This window comes from Stomoxys calcitrans, chromosome 2, assembly GCF_963082655.1.
Source record: "Stomoxys calcitrans chromosome 2, idStoCalc2.1, whole genome shotgun sequence".
Lineage (NCBI taxonomy): Eukaryota > Metazoa > Arthropoda > Insecta > Diptera > Muscidae > Stomoxys > Stomoxys calcitrans.
This window is the reverse complement of record NC_081553.1, coordinates 90,657,032-90,683,179: the sequence shown is the minus strand read 5'-3', so window position 1 is coordinate 90,683,179 and position 26,148 is coordinate 90,657,032. Positions and strand designations below refer to the sequence as shown.

General features: G+C 37.3%; 2 protein-coding genes across 13 annotated transcripts in view; one reads left to right on the top strand and one right to left on the bottom strand.

The window, feature by feature from the left end:
- LOC106086408 (serine-rich adhesin for platelets) overlaps positions 1 to 13,587 on the top strand; it is a 378,389-nt gene extending 364,802 nt beyond the window's left edge. For all 10 annotated transcript variants that reach the window (XM_059364029.1, XM_059364028.1, XM_059364025.1 and 7 more), the window contains one exon: positions 5,247 to 13,587. In XM_059364029.1, coding sequence (XP_059220012.1) covers positions 5,247 to 6,632 — 1,386 coding nt within the window. In that variant the 3' untranslated portion in view covers positions 6,633 to 13,587. The remainder of the gene's footprint in view (positions 1 to 5,246) is intronic.
- Positions 13,588 to 13,703: 116 nt separating this feature from the next.
- On the bottom strand, positions 13,704 to 25,952 carry LOC106086410 (DNA repair protein XRCC3). Of its 3 annotated transcripts, none has more exons than XM_013251088.2 (5): positions 25,809 to 25,952; positions 25,616 to 25,747; positions 19,138 to 19,481; positions 18,866 to 19,069; positions 13,704 to 14,014 (listed from the first exon to the last, which is right to left on the bottom strand). In XM_013251088.2, the coding sequence occupies exons 1-5, from the start codon at positions 25,864 to 25,866 to the stop codon at positions 13,760 to 13,762; spliced, it is 993 nt and encodes a 330-aa protein (XP_013106542.2). In that variant the 5' UTR covers positions 25,867 to 25,952; the 3' UTR covers positions 13,704 to 13,759. The 3 variants fall into 3 exon arrangements, with proteins under 3 accessions (XP_013106542.2, XP_013106543.2, XP_059220014.1); XM_013251089.2 differs by having other exon boundaries at positions 19,138 to 19,475; XM_059364031.1 differs by having other exon boundaries at positions 13,750 to 13,884.
- Positions 25,953 to 26,148: the final 196 nt, after the last annotated feature.

Sequence of the window (26,148 nt, the reverse complement as noted above, 5' to 3'; positions counted from 1 at the left end):
TTAAATTTTCACGGATTGTGTATGAACATCATTTTTTGATATCGCAAACGGGGCGGTCCCTCCCCTTTACCCCAACAGCAGCGCCAAAAATCAAAAGTGGATCGATCGGAACAGTATAGAACTTAAATAAAAGGTATTTGGGAGTAGAGTACGAATATGATGATACAAATTGGGACAAGTACCTAGGGGCCTGTCCCAAAAGTATCGCCTAAAATCAAAGTTGACCAATGGGGACAATATGGGACTGAAAGGTTTACGGGAGTGAGTACGAATGCGATGATAAAAATTGGGCTCAAGGGCCTAGGTGGCCGCCCCGAACCCAAACCCGCTCCAAAAACACCGCCCAAAATCAAAAATGGACCGATGGACACAATATGAGACTCTAATACAAGGTGTTCGGAAGTAGAGTACGAATTGGACAATCTCACGCCCAAAACCGACCAAAATAGACATATTGGACGATCATGCCAATATGGCACTTAAATGAAAACTATTCCAAGTAAGAAGGGACAAAATTTCCTATAGAAATGAAATTTTGAAAAAATTTCCTATAGAAATGAAATTTTGACAAAATTTCCTATAGAAATGAAATTTTGACAAAATTTCCAATAGAAATGAAATTTTGACAAAATTTCCTATAGAAATGAAATTTTGACAAACTATCCTGAAGAAATGAAATTTTGACAAAATTTCCTATAGGAATGAAATTTTGAAAAAATTTTGACAAAATTTCCTATAGAAATGAAATTTTGACAAAATTTCCTATAAAATGAAATTTTGATAAAATTTCCTATAGAAATAAAATTTTGACAAAATTTCTTATAGAAATGAAATTTTGACAAAATTTCCTATAGAAATGAAATTTTGACAAAATTTCCTATAGAAATGAAATTTTGACAAAATTTCCTATAGAAATGAAATTTTGCCAAAATTTCCTATAGAAATGAAATTTTGACAAAATTTCCTATAGAAATGAAATTTTCACAAAATTTCCTATAGAAATGAAATTTTCACAAAATTTCCCATAGAAATGAAATTTTGACAAAATTTCTATAGAAATGAAATTTTGACAAAATTCCCCATAGAAATGAAATTTTGACAAAATTTCCTATAGCAATGAAATTTTGACAAACTATCCTGAAGAAATGAAATTTTGACAAAATTTCCTATAGGAATGAAATTTTGAAAAAATTTTGACAAAATTTCCTATAGAAATGAAATTTTGACAAAATTTCCTATAAAATGAAATTTTGATAAAATTTCCTATAGAAATAAAATTTTGACAAAATTTCCTATAGAAAAGGAATTTTGACAAAATTTTATATAGAAATGAAATATTGACAAAATTTTATATAGAAATGAAATATTGACAAAATTTTATATAGAAATGAAATTTTTAAAAAAAAATCTATAAAAATGAAATTTTTCCAAAATTTTCTATACACATGAAATTTTGAAAAAAATTTCTTACAGAAAAGAAATGTTGACAAAATTTTATATAGAAATGAAATTTTGGCAAAATTTCCAACAACCTTATAATTTTAAATCTGTTTTCTTCCCAACTGATACCATGTTGATTTTTATCTACAAATAAACTACCCTCAATTCGTAACGAAATCTTTCATAAGTAGCCTCTCGTTTTTTTTCGATATGTATATTTAATAATCAACCTCATCCTTCCTCCTAAAAAATAAAAGTCAGCAGCAAAAACTCATAAATTATGACTTCAGTCTTCTTCTTAGTTTTTGTGTGGATGGTATCATTTGTGCTAAAGTATCGACCAAAATCATTTTCCCTGCCAATTTGGTAGCAAGGCTATATAGCAGCGTGTCGAACAAAGTATTTTGTAACTCATCGTTAATTAACATAACACGAATCATTAAAAATTTATCAATCGTTACGCATTAACACGCCATTTTCCTCTTGGCAAGAAAATTCATCATCATTGCTATCATAGCATTTCCCAAAAGAAAAACGAACGGGGAAGAGGGCAATCCATTCAAAGGGAAATGAATGGTTTGTATGGGAGCAAGAAATTGATTTAAAAAAAAACACTCACAATTCTTTAATCCCCTACTCACCCTTTTCCTCCTCCTTAGTTGTTCAAATTCAAATTTCATGTTTTCATTTCCATATTTTTTGTTTTGGCTTCTATTTTTTTCTATTTCAGATGATCTGCCACTCATTTCACATCGATACAATTTCAAAAGTTGTAAAACACAGAAATTCAAATAAACCCCAAACCGACTGAATAGTGCGTTTTGTACCACTCATCTAATTTTCCATGTATGCAAAATGTAATCGAATTTTTAATGTAATTACGTGCTAGAAGATTTTAGACGAGACCAGAATGTTGTGTATGAACGGAATTGAAGGAGGAAAATCTTGAAATCCAATTAAACTAAACATTTGATGATCTAGAATAAAAAAATCAATCAAATCAAGTGGTGGGCTATAAGAAAAAAATGAGGTCGTCGGGCTATGCCGAATTTTGTACATATAAAATGTGTAAATTGTTTCATTAGGGTTACTTATTGTATGATTTATGAATTTTACTATACTTGAACTTAGATATGGATAGTTAATATCGTTCACCATTTTAAATTCCATTAAACTCGGATGAAAAACAAATCCTCTATTGCCTCAATAAATAAAATCGGGTCATGGGTCGGGTAGGCTATTTCGAAAGGTAGTACAATAAACCTTAGAAAAAGAAAAAAAGAACCAGAGGGGAGATCTCATAGGCCAAAGCTTCGTATAGTCATTCCCCCTGGGCTTTTACATTGCTCCAGAGAATGACTGGAGGGTTAATAGGTTCGAGAAAATTCTTGCCTAACTATTAGACCGCTATTTTCCCCACCACTTCTTTCTGGCCTGTGGATCAAGAGACCCTAATAGTCTTCACCATGGTCCGAAGAACTTACTTCCATATCCAAACATGCTCCGACCTCACATGGACCGACTATCTACCTACATATATAGTGAGTGCCCGATCGGGCAGCCGCTCCTGCATCGACATCGTTTCCATTGGCTTCAGGATCTCGAAGACCTACTCCTGACATCTATGACTACCTTATTTCCGAGGTAGTTTTCAGTCTCCCACCGGGCGTTTCCTGCCTAAGAGAACTTTGTTCCCCGCGGAATAAAACCAATTATGTGTCGTGAGCCAATGATTATTAACGTGACCCTATTCGGCCGGGCCAAATCTTATATCCCCTCCACCATGGACCGCATTTGTCGAGTTATTTTCCCGTCGAGATAAAACACAAGAATTGCTATGATATTGGAGTTATATCAAGTTATGGTCCGATACGGACCATAATTGACCTGAATGTTGGAGACCATAGTAGAAGTCATTGTGTAAAATTTAAATTTTACAATTCGAATAAGAATTACGCCCTTTAGGGGCTCAAGTAAAATAGGGAGATCGGTTTATGTGGGAGCTGTAACCGGCTATAGGCCATAGACCATATTTTACAAGTATGTTGAAGGTCATGGGAGAAGCCTTTGTACAAAATTTAAGTCTTTGAAGCCTTTGTATAAAATTTAATTGCGCCCTCTAGAGGCTCAAGAAGTCATGATCCCAGATATATATACGAATATTTCGAGGAGTTACAAACAGGATGACGAAATTAGTATACCCCCATCCTATGGTAGAGGGTATAAAAATGTGGTAACTGTAGGACCAGATAAAGAAGCTCGCCGCTAGGAAGTCCCCTGCGTCGCCAGGACACCGCCAAATTGGATAAGAACTACTCTCCCTAGAGGCCCCATCTGGAGATCAGTTTACATGACAGCTATAACAGGTTTTAGACCGATTAAGACCATATATGACACAGTTTTTGGAAGTCATACCAAAACGATATGAGGAAAATTTCATCCAAATTGGATAATAATTGCGCCCTCTACAAGCTCAAGAAGTTTAATCGGGAGATTGGAGCTTACAGACTGATTTAAACATACTGGGCACAAGTCGTAGCAAAACGACTTGGGCAAAATTGGATAAAAATTGCGCCCTCTAGAGGCTCAAGAAGTCAAATCTGGAGATCGGTTTACATGGCAGCTTTAACAGGTTATCAACCAATTTAGTCCATACTTGGCACAGTTTTTGGAAGTCATACTAAGACGATATGTGGAAACTTTCAGCCAAATCGGATAATTGCGCCCTTTAAAAACTCGAGAAATCTAATCAGGAGATCGGGTTATATGACAGTTTACAGACCGATTTGAACCTTGCTTAGCACAGTTGTTGGAAGTCATAACAAAGCACCACATACAAAATTTCAGCCAAATCACATAAAAATTGTGTCCATTAGAGGCTTAAGATCGGTTTATCAAAACATGGACTGATTTGGTGCATTTACAATCCTAATACTAAACTAACCTAATCTACTAATAAGAAATATTTGTGCAAAATTTCAAGCGCCCAGTTTTACTCATTCGAAAGTTAGCGTGCTTTCGAAAGACAGGCAGACGGACAGGGCTAGATTGTCTTAAAATATCATGACGATCAAGAATATATGTATATACTTATGGGGTCTTACACAAATATTTCTAGGTTTAACGAACGGCCTTTTAGGGAGACCGTTTTAACCTCAGAGCAAAAATAAATAATAAATGACAGTAAAAGAGCATAGTTTGGTCTTGTCGAATCTAAAATGTTAAAAAGGTGTGATGAAAAAATCTATCACATACCCATTCAATGCAGTGATGGGCGCACTAACACATTTGAAAATACTAAATTGAGTTTGTGTGAGGGGCTGTAAACACCGAACAAGCTATGTAAAATAACAACAGAGCGTCAATCGAACGAAGCCGCATAGGGAACAGTACCACACTTACACTGTAAGTGTGGTACTGTTCCCTATGCTCGTGTTCCCTATGCATAGGAAGTTATGTGAGGTTGTGCCCATCTATGATTTAAAGCAGTAATGGGCACTTTAACGCAGTTGAAATAATAAATTGTGTTTGTATGAGGGGAAAAATGACAACAATGTGATCTAAAAAAGCAACAATGCGCCGACCGAACGAAGGCACACGAATTGTTTACACTATCCGCGTGCTCTGCTCGTTTTTCATATGCCCGCGGCTGCGGTTGTGTTTTTGCCCATCTATGATTTAAAACTATGAACTAAATACACGCCTAAAAGTATGCGATACAAAATGCATTGTTTTTACATTATAAGCACATCAAACTATTGTACTTTTTTCAACCATACAGAAATTTTTGTTTTTTCTCATTTCAGGTTAAAATATGGTTCCAAAATCGTCGCACTAAATGGAAACGACAAGATAATGTTACCAACTCCGAGGCTGCAGAGGTTAAATCGGCCAATTCGGGCAAAACAACAGCGACCACAGCATCAACGTCGACAACATCATCATCAATGGCAACGGCCACGACAACTACTACCTCGACAACAATAGAGAACAACAATAGCAGCAACAATGCCAATGGTAAATCAGTTGCAACACCAATAGCTGCAACAATGGCGAATACACCAGCAAATGGAGGCCCAGTGACCACAACATCAGCATCGTCATCATCAAATGCTGAAACGAATGTTACAACACCAGCTACAACAAAGAAGAATTCTTCACACAATGCCCATGGGAATAGTGGCAGTAGTACAGGTAGTGCCACTGCTAGTGCAAATAGCTTGGCCAGTTCGGAAGGTAAACGCAGCAACATTGCAAATGAATTAAGTGCAAAATTAACCGCTAAACAAGCGACAAAAATCAAAAAACAATTGAACGCTTTGCTAGAGAAAACCTCAAAAAACGCTACAGGTTCAACAAAGCATGGTGATGGGGGTGTTCTGTCTCTGGCGACGAGCAAATTAACAAATAATGCGATTGCAATGGATAACAACAATGCCCCAAGTTCGACGACAGCAACAACAAATACGACGACATCAACTAACAAGCAGGTGCACAGTAACAACAATCATCAACGCATGCATCATCACAATCATCATCATCGCCATATACCGCATCATCATCATGCAATTCCATTAACGGTCGAGCCTGCAGCACCATTGGAACAGACTGAAAAACTCGAAATCAAACTAGAGGAGTCGCCACAACATCGCGAACTGCAATTAACTTTGCTTCGTGCAGCCCATGGCGGCCGCCAAAGTCCACACTATGGAGAAATGGATTTCGAGAGTAAGTTGGCAGCATCGAAAATTTCAAATGCTTTGGCCATGGCTAAATTGAGTTCTAGCGAAAATCTCCTCAAAAAGGCAAAATCCTCTAAAACCGAAAAACTTTTGGCCAAAGAGTTTAAATTGTCGGAAGCAAAGGAACCAAAGGATGCCAATGTAGCCACAAAAAAGCAAGTTCTTGTCCCATCACCACCTTTTATGAATGGAAATGGCCAAGGCAACAATGATAATAGAATGCATTGTGATGACGTCGATGAAAAGCCAAAGGTCAGTGAAGACAAGAGCAAGCAGCCGCAGCAGCAGCAGCATTCAACTTCTCCCATGGAATGTGAGGATAATTTTATTGAGAACAAAAATGGATTGATTTTAAAGCAAGAAATAGAAGATGAGACCACCGCAGCTACAACCGGTGGCAATTCTGCTGTCGTCGATGATAATGACGATACTGAAATGCAAGAAATTTAAAATTTAATGAACTCTTCAAAAAAGATTATATTGAAAAAGATCTTCCAGTCAAAAAAGAAAACAAATTGTGTGCCAAAAATTGTATGAAATGAAATTATAAATATTGATTAGAGCAGGTTAGGTAGGTCATAGGAAAAATTACAAAAGAAAATGAGCTTAAACATGGCATCTAGGTATGCTAGAACACTAAGAGCATTATAAAGATTGCAGGATTGGGGAAAAGTCCGTGGATAGTATTGGTGTTGGTAAATTTTTCAAAAAATTACAAAAGTTTGTTCGACTTTCTTTTTAAGAAATTGAAAATTAGAATGAATAATATGTCATAAAGGCAATACAGGAAGAATAAACCCTTTCAAAATGAGAATATGAATTTTTTTCTCCAAAAAATAAATGCACAAAAAACTTGGGTAGGACTATTTCTTGCAAAACGATAATGCTAAAGAGGAATAAATAAATTATTGGGAAACCAAAACATAGATAACGTCTCAAGTATATCAATTTCTATGACATTGTACATATTTTTTTATTGCTCAGTGTTATGCAAGAAGTAATAAAAATATTTTTAAGCGGAAAAGTTCTGCTCTAAATAGCTCTGCAGGATATTCACAATGACCTTTTTACCAACTGCTATTTGTGATAATTTAATCCCATTACCAATACTTTCTATAGAACTAAAACTGAACCTCGAACTATCGTCAGCAACTTGATTTTGTTGCATTACCAATCAACAACAGCAAACAATAAAGCTCAAATAAATATATATGTATGTATGTATTTGTATAAAATAATTGCGTAAATTTGAAATTAATTTTAGTTATAATTAGACTAACACAAAATATTTTCGAATAATTGAAATGAAAAGTAAACCAGAGATCAAATTGAACATACAATATGATTACAAAATCCACAAATGTAAAAAATAAAAGTGAAACAATATTCACTAATGCCATAGGAGAAGCTTATAAGAAAACAATAAAATAATTTAGTAAACAAACAAGTATAAAACAAGGAAAAATCCAAGGAGTTAAGATACGAATCAGCAGTATTTATCATTGTATAACAGTTATTTAAAAAGTGTTATACTGCTATACATGATCCTTTTTGTACTATATTTCTGTCCTTTCTCAAAGTACTTTACGTCCTTTCTCAAATTAAAGGCTGATTTAGAACTATTGTATATGGTTATGCTTTCTACAAGAGGAAATAGAACTTTTATAAAAAAAGGATCCTCTTAACGGCCGATAGTATAGCTTCCATATAAATCACCTCATGACCGTCCTGATGTTGTTTCTTTACGTTGTGTTTATCTACCAGTGTAATAAGAGTATGGTCCTGGCTCTAGATACCTCCAATACTTCGGCCTGCCTTGGACCACTTATATTTAAGCCCATCGCTTTTGGCAAATATAGGCGATACTCAATACTACTACTGTCAGCCAAAAAACTCTGTTGTTCATATTTATTCAACCATACGAAGTTTCATCAACAAATTGAAGAAAAAAGGTGAAGTGTAATCGCAACATAGGATTTTGCGACCACTTCAAACAGTTCCAATGAACAAAATATATGCAGGCAAATATCTATGATGGTTGTAGTCCTGCAAATGAAGTATGGAATTAAGCATTTAGGTGCTTGAGCTTTATGTACTGGTGCAAACTTTGTATGATATTCGGAATCAGAACGCAACACAAGATCGTTCTTTACAAATTTTACGCCCAACAATAAATGAAAACAAATCATATCCCAATTTAAACCGATTAACTAGTCATAAACCAATTTAGACCATACTTGGCACTGTTGTTACACCTTCGAGATGCTCAAGAAATCAAATCAAATCTGAAGAAAGTCTCGCCATAAAAAAAAACATTCAAATCGGTTTGAAAATGAGCCTTCTAGATTCTGAAAGAGACAACTTGGGAGATCTGTTTATATGGGAACTATATCGGGTTTTGGATCGATTTGGACTATATTTAGCACGGTCCGATGGGCTTAAAAAGGGGCTTACAAGCAGCGAGCTGTACTCTGTTAGTGTGCTTACTACAGACAGACGCATGGATATGGCTAGATCGACTTAAAATGTCAAGACGATGAAGAATTTATATACTTTTTGTGGGGGCTAAGACCAATATTTTGAAGGTTACAAACGGAATGACGAAGTTTGTAGAATCTGATCCTATGCTGGATGGTATAATTACAACAGTATAACACTTTTCCTTAGATAAATAATTTAAATTTTATATAACATCCACAAAATGGTGATTTTATAAATATGTGGCTTGGTATAAAATTGCCCGTTAAACGACATGCCCACTCTCAGTTAAAGGGCGGATGTTCTGAACCACGTACGTTAAAAAATGGTATTTTGCGCACAATCACTTAATGACACCTTTATCCTTTTTTAACCAACTACAATATAATAAATTCTTTAATATTTGTTACAAAAATTATACAAATATTTGACCCTGAAAAGTCATCCTAACTTTGTTTACAATACTAATAGTCGTCGCGCTTCGTCATTTTGACAAAGGATGACAATCCAGGGTAAAATACCTAATTCAGGGTAAATCTGTCATAAAAGCTAAGAACGACTCATTTCTAGCACAAACACTAAGTGTTTCACCATTTTAGTTAAATATTAATAAATCTAAGAAACCCTATGCATTTTGATAAAAAAAAAATTTAGTTAGCATAACAGTATTACAGTTTTGTTTTGATTGTTCTGTCAAGAGATGGTAAGAGTTGTATTGTTCATCTTAAGTCTTTTCCAGGATTTGGCGTAGTCTGAATATTTGGTCTATGATGGATTTTTCAGGTGTTAAGCCGCATTAATTGGCCCCAATTGTCTCATTGACTTTAGGTTTCAATCTTTCATACAGTACTTGTCTCCTTTCTTGTGTATGGGACAATCATTGGGTATGCACTTTTCTAGACAGATCGCGTCAACGATCTGATGCGTGCGCCTTATCAGCGTGTCGCCTCCGGTCCTAAATAGTTCAACGAGCAACCCATCGGCTCCTGCTGCCTTGTTGTTCTTAGGTCGGGTCACTGTTACTTTGACCTCATTGTGAATATGAGGTAAACATTCTATACAATCATCGGGTATGGGTTGGGAAAACAGTTATTTCCATATCCTCAGCACACTAACTGAATCTGCTACCAAATGTTCTTCTCTGTCTCTGCAGTTGGATGTACCAAAGACATTGGTTTGATGTTTGATTCTTTTCTTTTTGTGGAATAGACATTTTTCATCTCTCCTATAGCTTCAGCAGCATTTGGACACTTTTGGCCGTAGCAATTTCAAGAAACCCTTTACATTTTGATGGAAAATTGGTTTGTATAACAGTTTTCAAAAAGTCGCATTAACTGTTATACAATTCCCATAATCAGTATTTCAAATAAAAAAAAAACATAAGAACACTAAGTGAGTAGCCTTTGAATCAAATTTTGTCCAATTTTAAGAAACCATTTACATTTTGATACAATATTGGTATGTATAACAGTTTTCATATTATTGCATTAACTTTTTACAATGACCATGATCTGTAACCTAGCACACGAGAAATGCTCGTTTCTAACTGGAACTCTCAGTGATTCACCGTTAATGTTATTTAATGCAATTTAAAAAAACTTGTTGCCCATTTATAGAAAATAGATATGCAACTTAGTTTAGTTATAATTTCATAAAGTGTTATACAATGAAACTTATTCGTAACATAGAGTAAGAAATAGGATTCAGGGGAAAACATGTTGGCTAAGAAAGTTTATTTGAAAAACGGTTGGAAGAACGTCTCATTTCTGGAAAAAAGAACTAAACCCATTTCCATATATTTTATACATTTCCCAAAAAGGCAAAATATCAGTAATAAATATTATTTTCTATTACGATTCACCCTGAAAAAAGTCGAGTGGAAACTACGGATCTATGAAATTGAAAAGTGGACTTTTCAACTTTTTTGACTTCAAAACCGATTATTCGACTTTTTTGGCTTTAAATCGATTATTCAGCTTTTTTTTAACAGTAAAAGACGACTTCGAGAGGGGAGAGAAATAATGGCTGACTATCTTGAAAATCGCGGCCGATATTCTATTTCAATATTTAAGACATACCTTCCTCTTAATTATGAATTAAAAATCCGATCATTTATCTCAAAAAATTGCTTTTTTTTTTGGAAAACCCATATTAGAAATTTTGGACAAATATAACAGTTTGGTTGAATTAAAAGCTGGCAGAACAAGTTCAAGATGTGCAAATGCGGTAATAATAGCACCAATAAACTTTTTTCAAGTCAATTGGCGGTTGTATATGGAAATAACATCGGAACCATAAATATTTTTGTTTCAACGAATTCGTTTAAAGTTAGCAAATTAGTGAATTTTGATGGGGGTTTACCATATAAAATTATTATATTTGTTAGCTTTTTGGAAAAAACTTAAAAATCAAGCAGTCAAAATAATAGCACCTTATATAACAAATTGATCAAAAATTATATTCATACAATAGAAACAGTAACAACTAGGGGGTTATAATTAAAGTTTGGAACAATGAAACATTTTTGATATTTGGTTACGAGTCCTTTGCGAGTAATAAGAGCAAAGCAATGCTTTCCAATTGGACTGATAAGATTTTGGCATCTTTCTTAGGAAAAATTGATCTAGATAACCTATATTACATTTTAAAGGCTTTTTTTTCTTGTTAGATCTCTTGGATATTCTCCTTTCTTAATTTCTGTCTACAAATTTTCATTCGAGTTTAAATTATGTGACTGTTTTGGCCACTTTGACACTTTGTCCGCAAATAACATTTTACTTTTTTGCTAGTGGATTTGAGACAACTACCCCTTAACCGCGGCATTTCATAGGAGGCATATGGTAGCACAATTTCCCCAAGAATGATAACATTTTGGGTTACATCCATGATATTTCTAATCCCATATATTGGTCAAATATTTTAGTATGAAAACTAACCCCATAGTACTATAGTTGTTGTTGTAACCACATTTGCATGTTGAGGTAGCGATCCTCGTCATGCTCCTGCAGATGAGCAAGCTCGTTCCGGTCCAAAGAAACAATCGCCGCGGGAAGAGGGTGGCCGTTAGTTATTTAAAGTCGCTGATAACTCGCCTTGTCAGTACACTCAGTATTTGTGCAAGAGCAGGTGCCGCCCGGCCTCTCACTGAGACTCTCCGCTCGATACCGCTAAGTGGCCGCGACTGTCGTTGCAGCTAACCGTATCGAGCATTTCACTATCCGCAAACTGTGGACAAGCCCGGTAGCTCGCAGCTAAGCTTCTCGTAACAGCAATTAACACCACACAGAACGGACCTCAATGTTCCAACCTGTATGGTGTTCACAGCTGACACGTGCCGGGAAGCACTTTAGTGAAACACCTTAGCTTTTCAGGTTTCGAAAAGTATCACGCGCCTTTTTCACCAGATAGCACTAATTTGAACTCATCCGCGCAAATATTTTTCCTCCATTTTTCATGGAGTCAGTCTACATTAGCTTTAGCTAAAAGTCGGTCTTCCAGATATGTGTTTAGCGGAAAGAAGTGGCAACTATCTTAAACTATACGCATTCAAATTGTTGCTCCGGAGTAAACGGCGCATTATTTCCACATTTTCTTGTATATTAGGAAATGTTCTTAGTTCCCCGGTAAGCATAATAATCTCTATGTGGATTTTCAAACCAAACGATCCGTTACCAAAAGTGTGACAATTTTTTTTCAACGACATGATTTCATTTTAAACTTGAACAAAAGAGCGTTAATGATCATTTTGTTTGCAACAGTCAATTAATTTCCTTATATCCGAATAAAAAATTTCATTTGGATTTTCTTTCGTGGAGTTATTTTCTTGTGACATTTCAATGTAAAATGATGAACAATTTAGCCGATTTGAGTTTAACGGTTGCAAAGCATCATAACATTTTCCAATTCATCTGGTTATTCATTAAAAATAAGAGGATTTGGGGGAGAAATATCATGTGGTGCTATTATTTTGACACCGGTAATATAATAAATGTAATAGGATGAACAAATGCATACGGTTTCAATATTATATATATTAATTATAATTATTACCTATCTTCCGTATAATACTGAACATAATAAGAAATATTTTAATGTATAGTATATTATACATAAGTATGCTGTTAACGTTAATGATGCTATTATTTTGAATGACACTGTATAACACAGTATAACACTTTTTTGTAGTTGCAATGCAAACACTCTGACTGTATCTTAGCTCCCTCCTACAAAGAACTCTCTTGAACAAAGGAAAATTAAAAACGAAACTCTATAAAATTTCATGTGATAATTTGAATAAATCTAAGAAGAATCTGAAACTTTAAGTATACGAAAATCTATATATACAGAGTATACAAAAAACACACCCAGATACACCCACACGAAATATTGAACATTTAATATTCAATTAAATGTAAAGAAAAGAACAAACAAAATTAGGATTTTAAATCAACTTCAAAAGAACAGCTCAATTATATTTGAAAAAACGAAATTCAATGAAAAAAAAAACAAAAAACGGAACAACTAATTCTTAAACTTAGTAAGTAATTCATAAGGTTCATAATTCATATGTAAATATGTATATGGGTAAGCTTAAAGCAAGATCAATTAAAACGTTTATAGGACTTCTTGTCTTATTGCTAGACATTTATAAAGTGAAAGAAATAGAATCTTAAATTGCTATGATCTAAAAGAAAAAGCTTATACTCTCTAACATCTTTATATGTAAAAAAAATATTTCTTAACTTTATTTTTGTATCATATATGTTTAAAGTCCTTCCTTTAATAATTTCTGCTTGTTATTTCATTGTATTTCTATATTTCTATTTTTTTAATAACTAACAATCTTAGGCTTAAAAGATATCAAGTGTAAATGAAAAAAAAATTATGTTTTCTTATCAATAAGTATAACACTATTATTAAAAGAAAAATAATAATATTAATATTTATTGAATGTACAAAAACTATGTTTAGCTTTAAACACTTAAAAATCACAGTCAGATAACAAACACTAAATAATAACAAAAAAAAAAAAAAAAACTTCAAGATAAAAAACAAAAATATATATTCTATGCCAAAATTCATGAAATTATACCAGTGTTTTATTTCTCCAATTTGTTGAGGACGTTTGGAAACTGGGGCACATTGATAGCACCCTCTGCAGTGATGAGAAACTCCGCATATGCTATGGGTGTTTCAGGAGAATACATGACCTCAAGTTTGCGCACTGTTAGAAAATTATCATCACATATTACTTGTTTGGGTACTTTGGAGATACGCATACGGGTCCTTCCTAAATGGGACCAGGCAAGACCTAAACATGGTACTTCAGGCTGTTTTTTACTTATACTTGCAACCTGTCACCAAAAGGTCAGAAAAGATTTTTGTTAGGTTAGGTTGAAAAGAGGGTGCAGATATTAATCTGCCCCATGCCACTATAGACATACACCTTAGCAAGTAATCGGCTTGGGTGTATGTCTAGGTGTATTGAGTTATATAGTTAGCAGTGCTTACATGCAGACATAAGCCAAACAAAAATTTACTTTGTTAATGAGGACAATCATGAAATTTGTACATGAAACATAAATACAAGATGAAGAATTACCATGCATCACCCTGTAACAGTTTAAACATGCACTTATGGATGCCTAAGAGTATTGTCGATGTTTTGAGAAAGATAAAGAATAGCGATTAGATGCAATCTTTATTGAAAACTAGTACATTGATAGGAAAAATATGTTGCAAAATCATGCACCAACGTTGTTGGTGATATTGTCAACAAGCGTGGATGATTTTGTGAACTGATAGGAAAAATATGTTGCAAAATCATGCACCAACGTTGTCATTACCATACACGGGCGTTGTTGGTAATATTGTCAACAAGCATGTATGATTTTGTGAACACGCGTTGTTGTTGCATGCACTGACCGTTGTGAACATCATCCCTACGAAATGTGTATGTATACAAAACTTAAGTTTAAATGTCGTGGTGCATTGTGGTAAGGCGTTGGTAAGCACACAATGGGATTGATGGAGCACAGGTTCGATACTCATCGGCACACAGTCTTTTTGCAATCTTTTAAAAAACTGTGCACTGTGTCAGAATATGAACGACTGTGGACGTTTTTTTCATAACTGTTGTGGGTTTTTAAATATTTGTGGTTGATATCATAACATCCGTGTTTTTTCACTTTTATAAACAAATGTGGTCACTTTGTCAAAGCCGTGCTTAATTTTTTCTATGGGTTAAAAGCGTGCAAAGTTCGGCCGGGCCGAATCTTATATACCCTCCAACAAGGATCGCATTTGTCGAGTTATTTTGCAGGGTACCTATTTTTAGACAAATAAAGGAAAAAAGAAAAGAATTGATAAGCTATTGGAGCTATTTCAAGTTATGGTCCGATTCGGCTGTAGACCGATTCATGGGTCATGGGAGAAGCTGTTGTAGCCAAATCAGATAGGAATTGCGCCCTCTACTCAAAAAGTCAAGACCCCAGATCGGTTTATAGGACAGCTATATCAGTTTATCGACCCATTTGAACCATACTTAGCACAGTTGTTGGAAGTCATACCAAAGCATTTCATGCAAAATTTCAGCCACATCGGATGAGAATTGCGCATTCTAGTGGCTCAAAAAGTCAAGATCAAAGATCGGTTTATATGGCAGGACCTATATGGCCCATTTACTATCCCAACCGACCTACACTAATAACAACTATTTGTGCAAAACTTCAAGCGCCTAGCTTTACTCCTTCGAAAGTTAGCGTGCTTTCGACAGACGGACGGACATGGCTAGAGGAAGTCAAATCGGACGTACGGTTTATATGGAAGCTATAACTAAATCTGAATCTATATGGCCCATTTGCAATCTCCAACGATTTTGCATACTACGTGCAAAATTTCAGCCAAATCGGACAAAAATTGCGGCTTATAAAGGCTCAAGAAGTCAAATCGGCAGATCGGTTTATATGGAACTATATCTAAATCTGAACCGATATGAACCGATTGGAATCCCTAACGATCTACATCGTTCGAAGCTTTACGCGTTCGACCTCTATCGTGATTTCGACAGACGGACGGTCGGACGGACATGGCTAGATCGATTCAGAACGATGAGACGATCAAGAATGTATATACTTTATGGGATCTTAGCCAAAATTTCGAGGAGTTACAAACAGAATGACGAAATTAGTATACCCCCATCCTATGGTGGAGGGTATAAAAATGTAGGCTAACATAACTTACGAATATAATTAGCAGAGACACAAACCCCAATTTAAAGTGAGCAAACTAATGCTCTCAATGAGCACTATTTCACAAAATTTACGATTAGTTTAAGGAGATTTAAGGAGAGTTTGAAAAAAAATTGGTTCTTATACTCGTGAAGGCAATGTGAATATTCTTCCCGGAACTTGTATACGAGGGTTGCCTTTTATATTTCGGGATTAGAGAACAAAACCAAAAATCGCTTTATTGCTTTTCAAATATTCCCCACAAAGATCTATACACTTTTGAATGAGTTTGAACCAATTGTCGAAGCACTTTTGCCACTCTGATTGAGGTTTCTCGAAAACATGCATTCTGATCGCACAAATCGCTTTTCCAGGTGTCGAAAAACGTTGACCTCTCTTTTTTTTACGTACGGGAATAAAATTAAGTTATTTGGAGTCAGGACTATACGGCGGATGACTCATCAAATCGATGTTTTGAGTGCTCAAAAATTCAGTTATTTGAGCCGATGTGTGAGAACTCGCATTGTCGTGGTGAAGAGTGATCCGTCTTCGGCGTTTGGTTTTCCTGATTTCTTGGAAGACAACTGACAAACAAATAGCTGTGTACCACTCAGAATTGACTGTTATGCGTTGTTCTAGTGGTAAGATTGCGACATGTCCAGTTTTTCCGAAAAAACAGGCGATCATTTCCTTGGAAGTGCTTTGTGCGCGAGCAGCTTTTGTTGGATTTGGCTCATCTTGAAACACCCATACAGTTGACTGCTGTTTACTTTCCGTAAATCCATGATTCATCACATAATTGAATCACCGCGATCGTATTTTTGGAGCATTTTTTGGGGCATCAGGCCCATTAAATATAATTACACTATGTATACATTATTTTTAACATAAGATTAACAACTTCAATAATGAAGCATTCGATCGTAATCATAAATTCGTATAAAGTGAGAATAAGAAAACGTAATTGCAAAGCAAAACCTCTACTATCGTGCATGACTGTTGTCCAGACCCACTTGATATGCCGCTGGCGACCATACATATAATTCGTGACCCAGCGTTTCAGGCCTGGATGGAGGGACGTGTTGCAGATGACCTCAAATAGTTTGGCTTGCCTGAACGTGTCGAATGCTTTCGATAGAGGACCGTCCTATCACATGGCCTGAGCTGAATGAAGCCACGGCAAATATGTGCGGTGATGGCGTGCAAAGCTGTTGTTGTGCTGCGCAGTCTTCGAATTCGCAGCTAATTCCCTCAAACGTCTAAGCTACTGATGAGAGAAGGGAGATCGATCTGTAGGACTTCCCCTTGCTTGGGTCCTTTCTAGGCTTTAGTAACGGTATCAGTCTGCCCATCTTCCAGACATTGGGTAATATAAGAGTTTTTAAAGACAGGTTAAGGACAGTTGTATAGAACTGCAGATTCTTCAGCATCAGTGTAGAGATTCCGTAGTGGCCCAAGGCCTTGGATAACTTGGTGCCACGGATGACATTTGTAACTTCGTCCACAGTAAATTTTAATGGCTGTCCATCGGTTCAAAGACCACGTATGCGACCAATGTCGCACAATGACCACTCTCTGGATGTTCAATAAATTGACTGTTGAACAACTAGGCACATCTCTTCGGGTCAGTCACAGTTAAGACGCTTAAAATGGCTGAGGTCCTGTCATTCTTTCTTTTAAGCTTCGAGAGTAACTTAACAGTAGACCACAGCTTGCCTAAACCAGTTCCTAAATTACATTGCTCCAAGTGTTCCAGCCCAAAAAGTCACTTATGTTCGTGGATTACCCTGTTTATTTCGATATTCAGCTCGCTTACATTACAAATAAAGGTCACCCCAACTCCACTCGTCAAGTGATTCTTAATTCTTGTATCCGTGGAACTGTGCATGCTGCAGGTATTGGTCAGCTTTGTCTTCAAGATCGATGCAACCAATATGTTCTTCCGACTCTACTATCTCTTCGATCTTGCCTCAATTGCAAGAATGATACACTTCCCAACACTGGCCCGGCAATATTGGGGTTGGGGTGCTGCTGTCGCTTATATTGCCGCAAAGAAGAAGCCGCAGGAGTCACATAGTCCGACGACGATGACGCTTGTAACACACTGCTGTTTATGTTCGCACTACACCTTGCACGTATTAAGTATTCAGCAAAATCTGATATGCACCGGTTACACCTTACCGACGCCGACCGATGATGGAGGCCGATCTGGCAAACCGAGCAGAACCAAGGTTCTCTTCAAATCCCGGCGTGGACCAGAAACGTGTGGAGAAGGCAATCCGTAATGTGCCTCTCCCATGAAGAAAAAAGGACGAACACGTATAATGAGACGGCGGCCCCTGGTTGATGAAGAGTTCCATTCGGTCAATCCGGTACACATAACCGGCTGCCATGGAATTCGTTGTTGTTGTTGTAGCAGTGTGTTGTACACTCAGGGCGGCAGCCCTTGCCGACGAATGATTCCATCGGGTCATCGGGTCACACAAACACTGCCTTGCATCTAATTGCTGCACATTACTCGAGGTCACATCGTAGTTAAATCGTCCCTCGCAAGACTCGAATTATCTAGAACTTTCGATATGGTCGACCATGAACGACAGGTTAGTTTTGGGGCAACTTTAACTGACAAAAGCTGCCGCCTCTATTCAAAATGGTCTTAGTTCCTAGCATAGCTTCTAGATCTTAATTTCAGAATAACATAAATGATGCTTTAACTTGTTGATGGACGAAAATTTGTTCCCAAAAATCAAAGCAATACTCGGTTTCTTTCAGCCTAGAACCACAATTATAAATCCAAAATTTACTACTTTTTTGTTATTTCGAAATTTTTGTGTGCCAGGGCGAAGTCTTGCATTTTATTTAGTATCTTCACAAAGCAACAGTAACATGCAAAATGTGTCATGCAATTTTAGTACAAGTGATAGTAAAAAGACCAAAATACCCCTGCCTATCATGCAACCACCAACTTCCACCTACCTGATTGACGCAGATCACCGCACTATTATATTTGTCAGCTAGACTGAGCAGACAATTGGCCAGTCTACGCATATCTCTCGCACGCTGAACAAAATCGGTATAGGTACGAAACACCGCAGCCACAGAGTCGATAATAATCAAACGGACACGTTCCGTCGACATAAGAGGTGGTAAACGTTCCGAACAACATTTTATAAGTTGTTCCTAAATTGCAATAAAACAAAAATAACTACAGATTCAAATATGTGGGGGATAAAAATCACAAAACCTACACTGTGATGAATGTGTTCCACATGAACATTGGCCAAATAGTTGATATCATGTTTGGGATATTTGTTCATAAATACTTTGGATAATTCATGGAGACGATTCGATGGAAATGCATGCTCAGTGCATATATAGGCCACAGAAGCTCGTAGGCCACCAATATCAGTTGGTAGTTGAGCCATCAATGATAACTGCAATAACAATTGGGTTTTACCCGTTCCAGAGGCTCCACAAAATTCCGTTATACCTCGAGTGACAACACCACCACGAGTACACTCGTCCAAGGCTTCACAGCCAAAACTCAAACGTGACCATTTCATACAGTAGGGAAGATCGAAAAGATCTGAAACTAAAAGTTCCTTATCGTTGTTACAAGTGAATAGAAATGATGGAGCGTATAATTAGGGGATATTAATGGCAATAGTAAGATGGATTGTGAGACACTTCCATGCATATTAGTAGCACTCAAAGTTAAATTTTCAATGAATTTATTTACAAGGGCCATTTTCATAGCCTTTTGTTAGGTGATCTGAAAAAATTTATACAAACATGTACAAAAACATAAATAGAAGTGAGTTGCCGGTTAGTGGAGAAAAGCGTTTATTTACATCCTTTACCTTTTACTTAAAAATTATTATGTAACTACTAAGTATTAACAATATAGCCGGAAATGTTAAGATGCACAGGTAATAAGATGAAAAAAGTGTAAATAGATATAAATTATCAGAATATGATAATTAAACTTAAATGAGATAGCAGATATGTGACCCTTAGCGCAATGGCCCTACGAAATTTTGTTTGACCTGCGAAAAGTTACAAAATAACTTTCCGCTTTTCAAAAACCCTTCAAAAACCCTTCACTACTAAAACCCCATTTTTTAAAGTCTCTTTGATTTTTTAATTTTAGAGCTGTCTGGTCTCGTATTTAGTGATTTAACGTTACCCAAAACCCCCTGTATACGATTTGGTAGTGGATTCCCATATAAGTCTTTATACAGACTGCCACTATAACCAGCTAAAGTGCAGTTTACGGGGAAAATGGCAAAAAGTAGCATTTTTGCATACCCCCTAAATAACCCCTGGAACACGCATATGAAGGTCCTTCAATTTGAGTACTATATTACCTTTATTCCGTACAACTTAACCTAATGGGGAAAGGCCCGAGCCACAAAAACGGACTTCATAATCGTATTCCTAGCGTCATTTTAAAGGGTATGCAGAAAATTTGATTTTTTTTGCCTTTTCCCCGTGAACTGCACTTTTGTCCTATAACCTTACCCAAATTTTAAAATGTAAAATTTTCCATATAATTGAGGTAAACCCTCAAAAAGGACATCCAAATTACCCTTCATCACTTGCTCATTTTTTCACAAAATACAAAACAAATTTAGTTTAAGGACATAATTTTATTCTACATATTAAACTTCTGTCAAACCAGCAAAAATTAAAGCTTCTAGCAACAGAAGGATGATCGAGAGACCGCTTTACATGGAAGCTGTAGGTTATAGACCGATTTGAACCGTATTTGGCACAGTTAATGGAAGTCGTAACAGAACACCGCAAAGCAAAGTTTCAGCCAAATTGGACGAAAATTGCGGCTTGTACGGACTCAAGAAGTCAAATCGGGTGATTGGTTTATATGAGCCCTATATCAGGTTATAGACCGATTTGGACCGTACTAGGTAGAGTTGTTGGAAGTCAAAGCAAAACACTAAATGGTCAATTTCAGCCATATCGAACGTAAAGTGCGGCTTGTAAGCCCTCAAAAAATCAAATCGGGATATTGGTTCATATGGGGGCTATATCAGGGTATTGACCGATTTGGACCGTACAAGTCTTTATGAAAGAAAGAACACTACATAAAAATTTCAACCAAATTGGACAAAAATTGCTGCTTGTAAAGGCTCAAGAAGTCAAATCGGGAGATCATTTTATATGGGAGCTATATCAGGTTATAGACCAATCTGGACCGTACTGAGCACCGTTGTTGGAAGTCATAACAGAACACCACATGCTAAATTTCAGCCAAATCAAACAAAAATTGCGGCTTGTAACGGCTCAAGAAGTCTAATCGGGAGATCGGTGTATATGAGAGCTATATCAGATTTTGGCCGATTTAAACCGTACTAGGCAGAGTTGTTGTAAGTAATTACAAAACACTACATGCTCAATTTCAGCCATATCGGACGAAAATTGGGGTGTGTGTAAAGGCTCAAGAAGTCAAATCGGGAGATCGGTTTATATGGGAGCTATTTCAGGATATGGACCGATTTGGACCGTACTAGGCAGAGTTGTTGGAAGTTATAACAGAATATCGCATGCAAAGTTTCGGCCAAATCATACAAAAATTGCGGCTTTCAGATGCTCAAGAATTTAAATCTATATCTAAATCTCAACCTATATGGCCCATTTGCAATCCCCAACGACCTACATCAATCCCGGCATGGGATAGCTGTGTGCACCACACAAGCTGGAACTTTGAGATCCGATTTTTGTGGTGTTCTTTGCTGTCACAAGAAGCCTAGCTGTGAGCTACCGGACGCGTCCATGGGGGAATGCTCCATACCAAGTAGCTGCAACGGCAGTCGCGGACAATCAGTGGTAACGAGCGGAATCTCAGTGAGAGGTCGGGTTGCACAAATACTGAGTGCCTATGATGATCGATATGACAAGGCGAGTTATTGGCGCCTTTAAATAACCAATGGCCACTCTGTTCCCGCGGCTATCGGTCCTTTGGACCGGAACGAGCTTATTCACCTACAAAAGCTTGTCGAGGATCGCCACCTCCACATGAAAATTTGGTTACAACAACAACATCAACATCAGACCACCTCCTCATAACACTCAACACTGACCTACCACCCATACACCAAGTGCGGCCCGATTTCCCGGCGCTAGAAGTCGTATTCGCAGGCAAGCGAGATGGAATTTGTTGCAAGGAACCCACCAACCCCAAAAACAGCGAGCTGAATCTGGAAATAAACAGGGTTTCGACGAACATAAGCGGAATTTGTGGCTGGAACACTTGCAACAATGTAACTTAGGTACCGTTGTAGGCAAGCTGTGGTCTACTTTTAATTCACTCTCGAACCCTGGAAGATAGGATGACAGGACCTCAGTCACTTTTAGCGACGTAACTGTAAAGCGCCAGGTTCTTTAAACTTAAATTTATAGAGCATTCCAAAAGTGACAGGAGAGTTTTTCATAATATCTGTAGTCTCCCAGCCGATGGACAGCCATCACAATTTAACGTGGACGAAGTTACGAATGTCATCCCCCAGACGCCAAGTCATCCAATGCTTTGGGCCCCGACGGAGGAATCTCTACACTGAAGTTGAAGAATCTGGATCGATCTGGAGTCGAGTACCTTACAACTGTCCACAACCTGTCTTTGAACATTCTAATGGGTGTTTTCCTGGTATTATTTTTTTGGCAACACTGTTTCGTGTTTTGTTTTACTGTCAAATAGCTTCAGTTTGGTCTATGAATAGTCTTACAAACGAACAACGCTTGCAAATTATTGAAATTTATTATCAATTTCCATTTTACGATGAGGCTCATTTTTGGCTCAATGGGTCCATTAATAAGCGGAATTGTCGATTTTGGAGTGAAGATCAACCAGAAGCATTGCAATAGCTACCAATGCATCCAGCAAAAGTCACAGTTTGGTGTGGTTTATGGGCTTGTGGCATCTTTGGACCATACTTCTTCAAAGATGATGCGAATCGTAACGTAACTGTTAATGGTGAGCGCTGCCGTGAGATGATATCCACCTTTTTTGCCCAAAATGCAAGAGCTTGACTTGCATGACATGTGGTTTCAACAAGACATTGCCAAATGTCACACAGCACGCGTAACAAGGGACAATTGGCCTCCTAGATCGTGCGATTTAACGCATTTAGACTATTTTTGAGTGGCTATTTTTGAACTTATGTACAGATAAACCCGATTGAATTGACGCATTGAAATGGTCGCGGTCAACATTTGCATGATATAATCTTCAAACATTTAATAATATGGAGAGTATACTACTTCAAATAAAGGTTTCAGGCATTTTTCTGATTTTTTATTATTTTTTTTTTTTTTTTCTTGGAAAAATTATTTTTTAGTACCCGATGTCCGGAAGATAAGCAGAGTGATCCCTCTTATAAAGCAAGATGCTTGAGAAACTGCTTCTCCCGACCCTCTTTGGAGAATTTTTCATTCGCCGAGCATGGATTTCGAAGACTGCACAGCACTACAAGAGCTTTGGATGCCTTTACCGCACACATTTGTGATAGAACGGTCCACTTGTGATAGAGCGGTCCACATGGCACTGGACCTATCGAAGGCATTCGACACGGTCAGCCATGCTAAGCTATTTGAGGACATCGGCAATACGTCCCTACAGCCAGGCGTGAAACGCTGGGTCGCGATTTATCTTTGTGGAATTTAGGGATAAGAAGTTGAAACACCGCAGAGTGAAATAAGGAGTAGGAAACTGTTTAACCTATCCTCCATTCCACCCACTTCGGGCGGCATAGAAACAGAATCACTGCAAGAGATTTGAAGATATCTGCCACCAAATCTTCAACCACGTTGTTCCCTATTGATAAACGTGGTATAAATAATAAGCTGAATGTGAAAGTCGATGATATAACGATTCCGTCGTTAAGTGTCCCAAAATACCTGGTGTCACATTAGACAGCTCTTACACATTCTTCGCGCATGTAATTTTTGACTAGGTTAGAAGTAGGAACATGGTCCTCTATTCGCTTGGTGGCAGCACTTGGGGTGCTGGCAAAGAAACCTTGTTGACCACATAAAAAACATTGGCAGGTTAGTGATAAACGCAGTCCGAGTTAAGGGAGTGGGTGACGAATGCGCATGCAACATTCTGGAACAGCGAAACGATCGTTAGGTCGGCGAAAATATTATGGGGGGATTCAGATCGTGAGAAGAAGAGGCTATTACCGAAAGGAAGTCAAAAGGAGGTCAGTATACCACTTATGTAAAATCGGTGCGGCAAGTGATAGCATGCGGTGAAGATGGTGAAACATTGGAGCATTTCTTTGTTATTGCCCGGCTTTGGCGTCTAACAGATACCGGCACTTAGGTGGGGACACAATACCAGGCAGCAACCAACTTAGGGGAGTGGTATTGAAAACAATTAAGAATTTTGTAAGTAGCACGGAATTCCTAACTTAAAATTTTCTTTTTACAGGTTACTGTATATAACGCACAACAAACCGATTACTGGCTTAGGTGTATGTCCATAGTGGCATGGGGAGGAATAATATCTGCACCCTCTTTTCAATCCAACCTAACCTAGTGATAAACTATGCAGCGTCGGAGTGGACTCGCCAGCTGAGCGATAGACAGTGGACTACATTAAAATCTATCAGAACACCGCCCTATGTACTGCGACGGGCTATCTCCTCATGTAAACCACCTCCATGAGCAGACAATGACTCTACACATACCAAGGCACTTGTACACAGCAGTATATAATGGGCTGCTATCGCAGAGACCATCTTTATCTCCATCTCGGAGATAAACATCGAACGCTGATATCAGGGTGGATCTACATTTTCTAGACTGTGGCCGCTACAAGAGAGTTTCTACATCTGGCGTAGTTTCAGATGGGTCTAGATAGTATTCACGTAGACACAGTAGCTGAAACAGTGAACAGCTGCAAAGTGGCCGCAGTCCTTAAAGATCGAGCACCAAAAATTGCACCTGAAGAAGTTAGCCTTGCTGTCACAAAAAGCTTAGCTGCGAGCAACCGGGCGCGTCCACAGGTTGCGGATAGTGGAATGCTCCATACCAAGTAGCTGCAACGGCAGACGCGGACTATCAGCACTATCAAACAGAGCGTCTCAGTGAGAGGCCGGGTGGCACCGACTCTTGCCTATGATGATCGATATGACAAGGCGAGTTATTGGCACTTTTAAAAAACCAATGGCCACCTTGTTCGGACCGCGGCGATCGGTCCTTTGGGCCGGAACTAGCATGCTCACACAGGAGCTTGACGAGGATCACTAACTCCACATGAAAATGTGGCTACAACAATAACAACAACCACAACTTGCAAATGTTATCTAGGAGCCATTTAAATATGTACCGATATCGTTCAATTACGTATAGGAACACTACACTGACAGAATACCATAACAATTAAATTCAATATTCAGTTGCCCCCCTAATGATATATCGCTCATTCTATGGTTTGGGTAAACATATCAAATTGTTGTTATAACTTTAAGGAACTGAATCTTTGCCAATATTATTTAAAACAAATCCACTACTGATCTTTATCATAAATCATTGCGAAAAGTATTAGTAAAGCCCTCAGATTTATCAAGCGTACAAATAGGCATATAAGCAAGACACATAGAATGCATAAAACTATCAAGATGAGGCTCAAATAAAACAAAGGCTAGAACAAGCTTACAATTGGATATTTCAAATACAAGAAAAAAATACAAGGAAAAAAGGACTTACCTTTAATGCTTTCTTTGGCCATAACTTTTGCTGCAGTGGCTTTCAAGACATAAATGTCATGGGGTGAACTTTCTTGCAGCAGCAAATGGGCCGTTGGTGTAAGTAAGGCCTGTTCGGCATTTTTGATTTTTGCTAAAGTAAAAGAAAATCAAAAATCTTATTAAATTACACCAATTTTTAAATCAAATTATACCTTTTTCTGCCACTGCTTTGGCTTCATCTGGTAAAGTTGCAAGAAATTCTTCCATCATGTATTTGCGACTTAATTTAGTCCGAGTACTAACTGATGGCAAATGATATGTAGCTGCTTACACTACAGTGTTTGGAATGTGCAAAGCGCTTTTCACTTGATGATAGTGGGGATTGCGTGTTTTCGTGCAGTATAGGATTGCATGAGCAATTATAACGTAAATTGTAACACCAAACTTTAACACTTTGTGTCCTCCAAGGAATTTCAGCAGACAATAGCAAAAATATTGATTTTATGGAATGTATTGGTAAAACACACGCACACCATTGTTGTGTTAGCAAAG

Excerpts from the sequence above, each read along its gene's own strand:
- LOC106086410 (XM_013251088.2), bottom strand. The coding sequence starts at position 25,866 with ATGATGGAAGAATTTCTTGCAACTTTACCAGATGAAGCCAAAGCAGTG. Across the intron at positions 19,070-19,137 it reads TGGAACACATTCATCACAGT|GAACAACTTATAAAATGTTG; the intron begins GTAGGTTTTGTG and ends ATTGCAATTTAG. Across the intron at positions 14,015-18,865 it reads CGGTGATCTGCGTCAATCAG|GTTGCAAGTATAAGTAAAAA; the intron begins GTAGGTGGAAGT and ends TTTTGGTGACAG.